This window comes from Glycine max, chromosome 6 (assembly GCF_000004515.6).
Source record: "Glycine max cultivar Williams 82 chromosome 6, Glycine_max_v4.0, whole genome shotgun sequence".
NCBI classification, from domain to species: domain Eukaryota; kingdom Viridiplantae; phylum Streptophyta; class Magnoliopsida; order Fabales; family Fabaceae; genus Glycine; species Glycine max.
Window position 1 is genome coordinate 48,704,639 of NC_038242.2, and position 12,463 is coordinate 48,717,101.

Genomic DNA, 12,463 nt, shown 5'->3' on the forward strand with positions numbered 1-12,463 from the left:
TCAAACTCTAACAATATAGTTATGTGGAGAGAAAATTTTCCCATCTGTGGTGTTTGGGTTTGTTTAAATTTCTGATTTTGGAGGTTGCAATCTGCCATTACCAACCAAGCATACAGTATGATCATGAGTTAAATTTTGAGTAAATTGAAGCAAGTGATACCAAAAAGTGAAGTCGATACGGTGTGATATTGATGACTGACCCATTTCAAGGCTAGTAGTCGTTAAACATCAAAAATTATATTTATCCAAAATAATAACATAATTTGCATCTTAAACTACTAAAAAAAATATTTTTACATCATGTTTATTTAATTTATAATTTTATATTAAATTAAAATATTATATCATCATTCACTAACATTTGAATCATATAAAAATTACTTAAATTTTATATTTTACTTTATTTACACCCTTATTTATTATCATTATATTTTTTTATATTTAAAAATAAAAAGCTCGTGGGCTTGTAGGGCCTACGGATAAAATTCATTTAACCCATATAGTTCATTCATACTACATCTATATGACTCATACGATGAAAGGACAAAATTAGAAAAATGCAAAATTTCACTACTGGGTGGGTGCACGTAGCAACACCGACTAAAAAGCCTTCAATTTAAATATCATGGTCTATATACTGTGGAAGGTGTGAGTTTCACGTTTATCTATAAACCCAAATCCATTTACCCAGTTCTATTAAGAATAAAGATAAAAATAAATAATCTCAAAATAGATTTAGAGATGGAGGTAAAGATTAAAATCATACTTTTCATTTCACTATTTTCATATAATTAAAATATTAAACTTATCGTTAATTATACAAGTATATAAATATTTTTAGTCTTTTCCTTAATGATAATGCGTTATTATTTTTAGTTTTTAAATCTAAATAAATATATTATTTACATTTGTACATTATTTTTACTTAGTTTAAGTTTATTTTTTCAAATATTAGTCGAGTTTCATAATTTTTAAGTAGGCAAATATAATGAAAAAACTTTGTATCTTAAATTTATAAAAAAAAGGTTCAATTTATATCTCTCAAAATAAAAAAAATGATTAATACTACTTTTAAGGATCATTTTACAACTTCTAATAAAATTTTTATCAAATTACTAAAATAAAGTTACCCAAATAATTTAAATTAAGATCTAGAAAGAGAAATTAAAAGAAGTTAGAGAAAAAACAAAGTAATCCCAATCAAAAAAGATTACAAGGAAATACTCCAACTTTGTAAGCGCGTGTCATCATGTACAACAACCTTGTTTTTGTTTTGCCTAGGTATCCAAAAGTGTAATAAGTTAGTCGTTTTACATTTCACGTGAGTCCGTAACATTCCTTTTAATAAAAACGTGCGTGCATCTCGAAAAAAAAAAGTGCGTGATAATTGGAGAAAATAATAGTTTATCTACACCGGCAAAAAAACAAGTTTATTATCTGCAATGAACGGATTAAGGTCGAAAATAATACTCCTATTGAAGATTTATTTCGACCATTTTACGATAACAGAAAAATATAAATATAAAATTAATAGAGTTTACAAAAAGAATGATAATTTTAATATAATTATTTTATATTTCTCTCTTTCATATCTAAATTAAGTTTAACATATATAACATGATCTAAATTATACAGCCCCCGTTTTTTTATATAAAAAATAAATGATAATATTTTTTGGTATAATTATACGGAACATATAATAACTTTTAAATCTATTGACTAATTTTCTTTTTATATTCTTGATTTATTTGTTAATGATTTCTTACGTGAAAGTAAATGCATTTACGTTTGGATAGAGAATTTTAATAGAAAAAAATAATTTATCAGAGAATTTGAATTTCTGTACTTTAGAATTCATTGTTTGGATGCATTTTATGAAGAATTTAAAATTTTGGAATTTTAAAACAAAATTTTAAATAATTAAAAATTTGGAATTTCAATTTCTTTCTAAAAGGTGAGAAATTAAAATTCTCTTGTTACCGCTCCTAAAATATTGATCGACTTGTGAGCATACAGGAACATGTATAACTAGCACACCAATCATATCTTTTCTTTTTATTTTCATCCTCATAATTTTAAATTTTTTATCCAAACATAAAATTTTGAAAATAAATGAATTTCAAGTTTAAAATTCTAAGAATTTAAAATTTCTCCATTCAAACACACTCTTAATCAATTATCAACAATATAATTTAATTTTTTTAGTTGAAAAGGTATTCCTTGCATATCTAATCACCACTTAAGGATACATGAGAATAGCAGGAACGGACTCTAATCCTTTGTAATCGAGGGTATTTCTAGCTTGTACCTTTTTCATTAATAATATCATTATTTTACTGACCCAAAAAAAAACTTTTAAAATAAAATTTGGATTTATGTTAGCACTAATTAAAAATAATAAAATTAACGAATTTTCTTAATATTGATGATTTAATCCTATGTTTTTTATGTATGCATCATTTTCACATTGAACATGTGAAATGATTGGCAAAAAATAGAGAAAGAAGGGAAATAAAATTGTTAAAGAACATCCACGTACGACACGTTTTGCACTATGCTAATAATGTTAATTTCCTACCATTAACCAATTATTAATTGTATAACCGGTCCTACCATTAACCAATTATTAATTGAGAAATAATCAACTAAAGTTATATTTAAATTAAGAATTTACTATATATGCATTTAATTTTGTTACAATTTTAAATTACTATATATGTATTGAGAAGTATATATATTGAGAAATAATCAACTAAAGCTTAAATTTTGTTATCAAATTAGTTTCTTTTACCTGACTTTTTAAAATAAAAAATAGTATTTTTTATTATAAAAACTAATAATTTAAGATGAAAATATATTTTATAATATAAAGTAAGCAATTTTTGGCGTATTTTTATAATTTAAAATTTAAAATAATTTGTATTTTATAAAGTTTTAAATCAATAGAAATTAAAAGAATATTAATTTATAAAAATTATTTTTCATGAATATGATAATAAATACTAAATAAAAATAAAATTCATATAATAACTATTGATTATTATTTTTATTTATTTATAAATTATATTACCTTTGTATCATTCTCATATATAGATTTGAATTTCTCTCTTAATTATATCGAAGGTGCTTTTTAATTATTTGAAAGTATTAAAATTTGTAAAATAAAAATGCTTGAAAATTAAACTCATAATAAATTTATTGTTTTTATAATCATATTCGAAATTTTAAATAACTAATAAGATAATTTGATGTTATTTAGTTTTTAATATTTATCTGTAAAATTTTAAATAATTATTGATAATATTTAAAAAAATAAATATTCATTAAAAATTTAAATCTCCTTTATCAACCAATGTAAAACAAATATCGATAAAAGAAATTGTCAGAAAAAGAATAAAAAAAAACGAAGAAATAACATAAACATTTTAAACAAACGGTAGTACCTTGTAGGGTACCTAACGAAAGAGATAAGTTGAAAGCTAAGCTTGTGGAGGATCTAGGAAGATGCCATCTTAAAAGCAAAAAATATCTGGCCAGCTTCCAATTATTATCCTACTTTGTCATTACATAAACATTTTAAACATTTGAATTGAAGTACAAGACAAAACTTAGGATTCAGGGTGATAAAAAGAGGCACAAGATGAAAGCTAAGTTTATGGCAGATGATGTCGTCTTAAAGCACCAAGAGTTCAAGATCAACTACAAATGTTATTATTATGAAAGGAAATGTTTGTTAATATATTTATACTAAAAAAATAGTATTTTATATTAAAAGTGATTAATCAAAAGAAGCAAAGTTTATCCCCCCATTAAATTCATCCCTTCCCCACCACGTTAAGAACAAAACATCAAATCAAAATATCGTCCTTCATTTTTCTTCCTCTAAAAAATTAAGTTTGTAGGACCTTTTCACTTATATTTATCCAATTTAATCACTTTTATTTAATGTGGTTTTTTATTCACTCTTGCACTCTAATGAACAATCTCTCTCAAGTTTCTTACAAATGATATGTTTTGACTTGAAACTTGAGATTTTTTTTCCATAAATATATCTTCTCTCCTACTTTTTCTTAATCTACACTATTTTTTAATTTAATTTTCAATATATACTACTTGGGACTTTTTCTCTCCTTTTTGTTTTTTTAATTTAAAATATTATAAATATAAATATTATATTATATAATTTTTTTAATTGGTTTTAAAATTACCTATTTATTAAATTAAATTTTATAATTTTGTTTTTTATTTTTTTAAAGAAAAATATACAAATAAAGAAAAATTAAAAAAATTGGATAAAATTAGAGTACAATTTTTAGTTACTTTGTATGTACTTTTGTAGTTAAATTTATGTGTTGTTGATATTTTTTTTTGTTATGTTCGTTAGTTAAAAAATAAGAAAATTAGTTAGTATTAAAATAAACTAAAAAACACAGTGAAAAAATAATTGATACATCTATCTTATACAATAGACATAAAATTTCAAATAATAGTAACTGTTATATTGAAAATATATTTAAAAATATTTATTTAGCAGTTATTTTTAGCTTAAGTGATAAAAATTGATATTTTTATTATTTATGGCTTGCAGATATGAAAAGAAAAGATCAAAATATCCAAAAGATATTGATAACGGCTAAATATGATCTATTTTTTATAATAAAAATATATTAAAAATATATTTAAAAATATTTAATTAGCAGTTATTTTTTGTTGCCACACGAATCAATGTAGCAAGAATATAAACGAGATTAGTGGGGTCTTGATCCAAGGAGAAAGAAGACGTCCGTTTCAACTTGCATTCCTACCGAGATGGACGAAAAAGAAAATGAACGGAAAAGTAGAAAAAATATGAAATTTGCCGACAACATGTTCATAACAGAAACAATTATCCTAACATAACTCTATCTTAAGTTTTTCCTTAACCAAGTGTAATTGTTTAAGTATTTTATTGATAATGCAATATAGTGTTTTTTTATAAATAATTTATTAAACAAAAAGTCTTCTCATTTTTTAATTAAATCTAATGACATAAACAAACTAATTATATTTAGCAATATAATTATATGAAAAATAATTATATTAGAAAATTCAAATTTTAAATAAAAATATTCACCTAAAAAATATGTTAAGTAAGTTAATAATAAAATAAAAATAATTATATTTAATAATATCATTTTCTTTAAAAAATTAAAAAAAAAACAAAATTATAAAATTTAATTTAATAAATAAGTTATTTTAGGACCAATTCAAAATTATAAATATAATATTTATATTTTATAATATTTTAAATTAAAAAAAAAACAAAAAAGAGAGAGAAAGTCTCAAATAATGTATATTGAAAATTAAATTCCAAAGTAGTGTAAATTGGGAAAAAGTAAGAGAAAGAAGGTGTATTTAGGAAAAACAACCTGAAACTTGACCTTAAGTATAAGTTTCTTACACACATAATATGCTTTGACATAAAGCCTAAGCAATGGGTGTTCACAAGTCTAGCTTAACTTGTGATCCAACTCAACTTAATCCAATACAATCTAATCCAATTATATTGTATTGAGTTTTTTAAGTGTTTTGACACAACCCAATTAAGACTTGGTCATGTATGAGTCAAATAACAAATTCTATTTTTTAACCCTACCTAACTTATATCATATAATTAAATTTATTATTATATATAAATTAATTATTAAATACAAAACATATTAATTTTTATCTCACATAATTTATTAAACTAAATCACCCATGATTTTTTTTCTTTTTTAAGTTGTTATTTTTATCTTTGTTTTAATTTTGTTTATGTTTTCTCATGTTAATACAATACTTTATTTTTATATAAAATAAAAATATGATATTAACATTGAAGTCATTAATTCTTTAATCAAATATTATCACAATTTAATTTCTTTTAAGTATATTTAGTCATTATATCCTTACAAAATTTTAGACAAATTAAAACAAATTATTATTCTAAAAAACTTTAATTTCTACAAAAAAAAAATAATTTTAAATATTAAGACCCAATTAACCCAACCCAACCAACTCAAGTTGTTTATGATTGGGTTGGATTGGGTTAGGTATGTAAAAAATTTGCACAAACTTAATTGAATCTCAAATTTTTTTATTGGATCAGATAACGGATTTAGTCAAGTTTAACCCAACCCAATAAACCCCTAAACACTGCTAGCCTTAAGCTCTACATCACCAAGAAAACTATCAATACAAGGAATTCTCATACTTAAATTCATTGTCATTCCACTATGACTTAAATACTCCTAGTTGCATCACTAACTTTGATGTCACTTGTGAATACCAAAAGTGTAAAATATTAGGAGATTTACCTCAATAGATTATGTGTCCATCATACAAACAAACTTAACACTACTTTCAACTCAAAATCTTAAGAAATTAACTTTATGATACCTTTTGATTTATATGTTATTCAAGTTGTCTCCTCTTTACCCAATATATACCTTCATGTTCACACTCTACACTCAAACCATTTCCAAGAACCATAAAATTTATTAGAGGAAATAAACACTCTTATGCTGCCATCGATGAATTTCAACTTGTTTTCCGAGAGAAAGACACGTTTCATGACCATGCTCCATGCATGGTAATTGCTACAATTAGAGGAAGAGACATAAGAAGGACAAGGTTTTCACTTGGGTAAAGATAATTAATATGAGTTGTTTAACAAGTTGAAATATGATATGATTATAGTTGAAGAAGGTTCACAAACAAATATTTCCTTCTGTTTTTTTTATAAAAAAAATTAGTGTAAAATGCATTAAAATTTGTTTATTATTAAAAAAAAGGAACAGAGGTAGTACCATATTAAGAAATGAAACACATATAACGACTACTACTAATTCTATTAATGATGAAAGATGAATACATCGTATCCTATTTATTTGCAAATACAATAACAAGCCCTCTAAAATTATAGTTCAAATGCCTAGTCTCCTAGATGGCAATGGGTTCAATTATCAAGGATCGTATGCGATTCTCGACTGTGCTATCTGGAGCTCCATGCCCATCTCCGTATTGGTATGTGCACTGAGAAATTCTTCCAAGGTTGATAGCTATTTCTATGAAAGGTTTTGGGAAAGGAGACTGTGACACTTTATCTTTGTTCATCTTCTTCCACGTTTCATTAAGTAATCTGCGGATGTGTTTGTAAGCACCCTCTTCACTAGCACCACTTTCACGCATGTAACACACAATCGAACTTGCTGCCTCACCTCTCTCTAACTCGGCCTGCAAAATTACAACACCACAATTTAAGGACAATTAATTAATTAATTACATGCAGGCTCGATCTCCTATATATGCGAATATTGTACCCATAATTGAATTTTTTTGGATCCTTCAGTGTCAGCTCCTATGTCTTCTGAGTTCCAATTATTAAGCATGTTTATATCATGCATGGTAATCGATGTTGTAATATTAAAAAAATGACAGGGTGCATGGTTATGGTTAGCCAAATTAAATTAATTTAATTTAATTACCTTTGAAGTGCCCAAATCATTGCAAAGTCGAAAAATAGTGGATGATCTCCGCAGCAAGGCATGGTAATTTTCCAAGGACTGAAGTGCCTCCTTTGTTATGCTATGATTTAGCAAGAAATAGGCATGGGTCAGTATAACAACCCCAGAGACTGAAACCCATGCATTATTGAGGTAATCGTCAAATTTTGGCACGTGTTTGTCCCGGGACCACTTAGCTTCTTCTAGGAATGCTTTCAACATATTAGACCACTATAAATTCAATTGAAAAAAAAAAAAGTAAAGTCAAAATGGTGCTAAATGTTTAATTAATTAAATTAATTTCTATATAATTTGGGTGAGACGTGGATTTGAACATACTGCTTTGGTGAGGTAGGGAAGAATATTTTGTCCTTGCTCTTTAAGTGCATCATAAGCAAATTCATTGACAGTGTTGTAGAGTGCTAGAAAGCATATCTTCATGTAATCCGGTAGAACTTGAACTGCTTTAACATCCCAACTGAAAAAAAAAATTTAATTAGTGCATGCATTAATTAATAATTTCAGCACTCTATTGTTATTTCATCATTGTCAACAATATGATGAATAATATATATAATACAATTTACAAAGGAATTAAAGCACAAACAAATGAAATTACCTTTCTACTGCTGCTGTAAAAAGTTCTAATTCATCCAAGGTTCCATACACATCATAAACGTCATCAATTGTAGTAATTAAGGAAGCCACTTTTGTTAAACCTTTGCGAAGATCACTCAATTGAGGCTCAAAGACCATTCCAACCGTCCAAAAGAAGCATTCCATTAGCCTATCTCGGCTGAAGCTTAACTTTGAGGCTAGTCCCATCCCTTTCCACCACCTTCATTATAATTATAATTTAACAATAAAATTAAACTTCTGCGATTATGTTATAACTTGCATAATCATTTGTCTTCATACGTGAAAGAGTTCAAATTGATATTTATATAAAAATTAAAAACTTAATATAATTTCCATTTTTTAAAAAAAATATAAACAAAAAATACTGATTTTCCAGCAAAACAAACCACTTTGGTTTAGGTGAATATATAACAAAAAGGAAATTAGAAAGAGAGAAATAGGATAGGAGAGTAGATTACTCTTTCACGTTTGATTCAAGTGAGAAATGCGAAAGAGGAAGAGAAACTCCACCTTATTCATAAATTTTTAAATTTTGGAAAAAAATGTAATTAAATTAAGAAACTGATGAGAATGCATTTTTTTATTCCACGTATAGCTTAGCAAAACTTGTCCATCCACCACAAAATAAAATGAACAATTTTTTTCTCACACCTATGATGGTGCATGTGGTATAAAATGAGTTTGAGGAAGAGTACAATAAAGAAAGAAAGAGAAGAAAAAAAATGTATAAAATTTGTTAACGTGGAGTAAATTTATATTCTTTTATCGATTTTCAAGTCTTTCTTTTAATTCTCCTTTTCCATTTTCTCTCTTAAATTAAATATAGTGAAAGTATGCATGATTGTATAATTGATTAACGTGGAGTGTCAATAAATGTTGTTAAAAGCAAACAAATTAAGTGTAGGCTGACAAAATCATGATCTTTTTTCTTTTTCAATGATGCATAATAATAGGATTTGAACGTTTGATTTAACTTTCATATATTATAGATAAAATTTGTACGAGTCGGGTTTTTCTTTTCTTTTTCATGATAACCCATCACTGTTGGCATATGTGATACCGTTGTACCCATGCATAGTTTAAGTTTATGGAAAAAGAATTATTGTTTTACTTAAAGTAATCAAAACTTAGGTACAAGTATGTTTAGTTAATGTGTTATAACTTTTTTCTTTGTCAGCCAAAAATTAAAGAGAGATGCAATTAATATTTTATCTCATATTATGATAGTGTATCAAGTTTTTATCATTTCATTAAAAGCAAATACTAATCAATGTTGTTAGAGGATTGATTATAGAACTTAATTTTTTTTATTAAAATGCATAAATTTATATTATTTTTATGATATTTTTTATATTCTTCTACTACTTTTATAATAATTTTTTTTTAATTTTAATTAGTTTCTTAACCTTCGTCGACCCTTAATTAAATGCTTATGTATATTTCCAACACAAACTTACCTTGACATTTCTTGGAGATCTGTTTGCAGAGTTGACTGCACAATATTGAAATCCAGTTTTGCTGCTTCAAGCAGCACCATATTTGCATCTTTTCTTTTAGCATAAGATTCAATATACCACCTTGCTTCAAGCCTTTGGATTCTGTGATGAAGTGGAAGCTCCATTGCATGATTCACTTGTTCTAAGATCATAGTATTGCTTCTACCTTCTTTGAGGGCACCCTTTAGATGGAAGCTAGTGAAGGCCTTAGCCTCATCCAAAATCTGTTCTCCTTCATAACTTAGAAATGATGCCTCGTATAGACTCAACATTCCCTTCACATCTCTGCTAAGGATTGCCTTGAAATTACCATTATAGTCCTTAAACCTCTCAAATATATCTGCATGATTAAAGCATGAAATTGAAGTCAATTTTACTCCCAGCTTACGGGTAGAAAGCACACACGTGAATAAGCCACAAACATCTGAAAATTGTACAAGAGACATGGTAGGTAGGTTACAATATAATATGTACGAAATTAACATAAAATAAAAATATATTCCAATATTATAATGTAAATTCGATCTCTTCCTTGAAACAGAATGTTTTTACGAGTAAGTTACTAAAAAAGAATGCTTTTAGAATTTATTCTCATTTTAATTGAGTCACACGTCTTACCTTAGTTATATACATTAAAAAAACTATTCTTTTCGAATATATTTGTTAATTTTAATTTTAAATATAATTTTATTTAACAACTATGTTAAAAAATTTCCTTCTCAAATAATATAAGTATTATATCAATTTGATTTAATCCTTATCTCAAATATATTTCTTAATTTAAATTTCAAATATGTAATGAAATGACAATAAAGAAATCTTTACATTATTACTACTATTATATTTTAATTAAATTTATAAGTATATTTATAATAGCTAGTAGTAAGGAATTGAAAATATATAATTATTATACTCTTATAATTTATCTATTATATGTTAAATGCTTGAAGGAAATATTTTATCGTTCATAAGATTTTTATTTCACTCGAACATAATTATCTTTAAAGATATGGGTCGTATAAGTCAAAAAAATATATACGGTATCTTATATATATCTTTTAATAAAATTTAATTATTTATTTATTAACGACAATTGTTAGTGCATGTGGCTATTATTTTAAAAGTCGGTGGTTGGGTGATACCGAATGACTCGTCAAGGCAATATACTAGATGGTCCCCATAATTACCCATAACTGTATCTTTGCCCTGGTTTCTTGTGCTTTGTTTGGTATTCAATTAATAATATAATTATTAAATTTACAAATAACTCAGATACCATATTAATACCATATCAAATCTGAAAGGTCCCCTTAAAAATCAGTTCATAACTTAAAAATTAGTTCATAAGAGGATGGTCTACCCAGCTATATAAACACTTTTGTTAAACATGTAATGTGGAACTATTCTCAACAATAATAGATAGTATTTTGTTTATAAAATTAAAAAAAAATTAATGTTGGTAATCGTATATATATACCCGTTGTGACATCATAGCCATATTCTCGGAGGACCCTGAAGCTTAAAGCAGTTTCATGCAGGCTTCTGTGATTATGAGTGATTGTATCAATAAATGTTTCAGAAGAGAGGCACCTATGAAGGGCTTCTCCTATCTCCATGTCAAAACTGTAGCCAATTCCCAAGCGTTTCACATCGTCAATGAGTTCAAGTTTGATCCATATATCTGTATTTTCATCCTTTATCATTCTCCTCACTTCCTCTAGCAGCTTCTTGGCCTTGTCCTCATATCTTATATCCTATAAATATATATATTGCACACAAATTAATCGCAAGTCATGCATGTGTTAGTAATGAAGAAAACCATCAATTAATTAAAAATATCTAATTGAGTTCAACCGAGGTTGAATCTAATGGAAAAGTCTAATCTCTCACAACGTGATAAATCAAGGTTTTAATCTTCCTTGGATGAGGTGCATGCACGACCAAGTCTCAAAGAAGATTATCTCCGAAGAAGAATAGATGCATGTGAAAACAAAAAAATAAATCTAATTGAGACGCTATATAAATATAAGATAGTTTAATTACCGCATGGTCACACTTCAAAGACTGCAGAAAATCGTAATTCCAGAGGTTTGGCTGGTAATTGGCTGATTTTCTTTCAGAAGCATTAACGTTTGTGGTGGTGGTTGTTGCGTTGCATCGGATAGGGCAAATAATTCTACGCAGGAGAAGGTTATTAGTCCCTTCTGGTTTCTGAGGTTTGCCAAAACTAAAATTTGAAATGAAAGAGGAATTAAGCAACGTGGAATTGACAAGGGTCATTTTTATCGATCCTAGGTTGGCTTATGCTTGCAACTGAGAATGTTTAACAGTAGTACTGTGTGCTAGCTACTTGCATTTGATGTTCCGGGTGGTCACGTTTATATATAGCCACACCATGCAGGGTCTATAGCTATGAATTATTTGTGTTCACGTTTTATATGTGGCCTTTGTGTATGCAGCGCATGCTAAATGTACTATATTGAAGTAGGACAGGTGTTTGGAAGTAGGATCTCTGCCGGGAAGATATTCAACGAGTATTTTGTGGTGCATATTTTTTTTTAAAGATTATCAATGTCTCTAAATCCATTAAATTAAAAATTAATATTGCTTGCAACATTTGATTACTGTTAGTTCAAAGAATTTGTGTGCTAGTTTGGTCACTCTTGTGGTCATGTTATTTTCTTTTTGGTCTGTGGTGTATTTGGGTGTTAGTTTGGTCACTCCTTGTGGTCATGCTATTATTTTTGTTAATAAAATATTTTATTTTTAAAATAAAATTAGGATTATATTAAGGTTTTTTTAAGG

General features: G+C 26.5%; 1 protein-coding gene across 2 annotated transcripts; it reads right to left on the bottom strand.

The window, feature by feature from the left end:
* Positions 1-6,850: 6,850 nt before the first annotated feature.
* TPS3 (geraniol synthase) lies at positions 6,851-12,020 on the bottom strand. Of its 2 annotated transcripts, none has more exons than XM_041016730.1 (7): positions 11,702-12,020; positions 11,136-11,412; positions 9,620-9,998; positions 8,143-8,361; positions 7,863-8,001; positions 7,506-7,754; positions 6,851-7,254 (listed from the first exon to the last, which is right to left on the bottom strand). In XM_041016730.1, exons 1-7 carry the CDS (start codon positions 11,936-11,938, stop codon positions 6,961-6,963), a joined length of 1,794 nt encoding a protein of 597 aa, XP_040872664.1. In that variant the 5' UTR covers positions 11,939-12,020; the 3' UTR covers positions 6,851-6,960. The 2 variants fall into 2 exon arrangements, with proteins under 2 accessions (XP_040872664.1, XP_014632306.1); XM_014776820.3 differs by having other exon boundaries at positions 9,620-10,082.
* Positions 12,021-12,463: the final 443 nt, after the last annotated feature.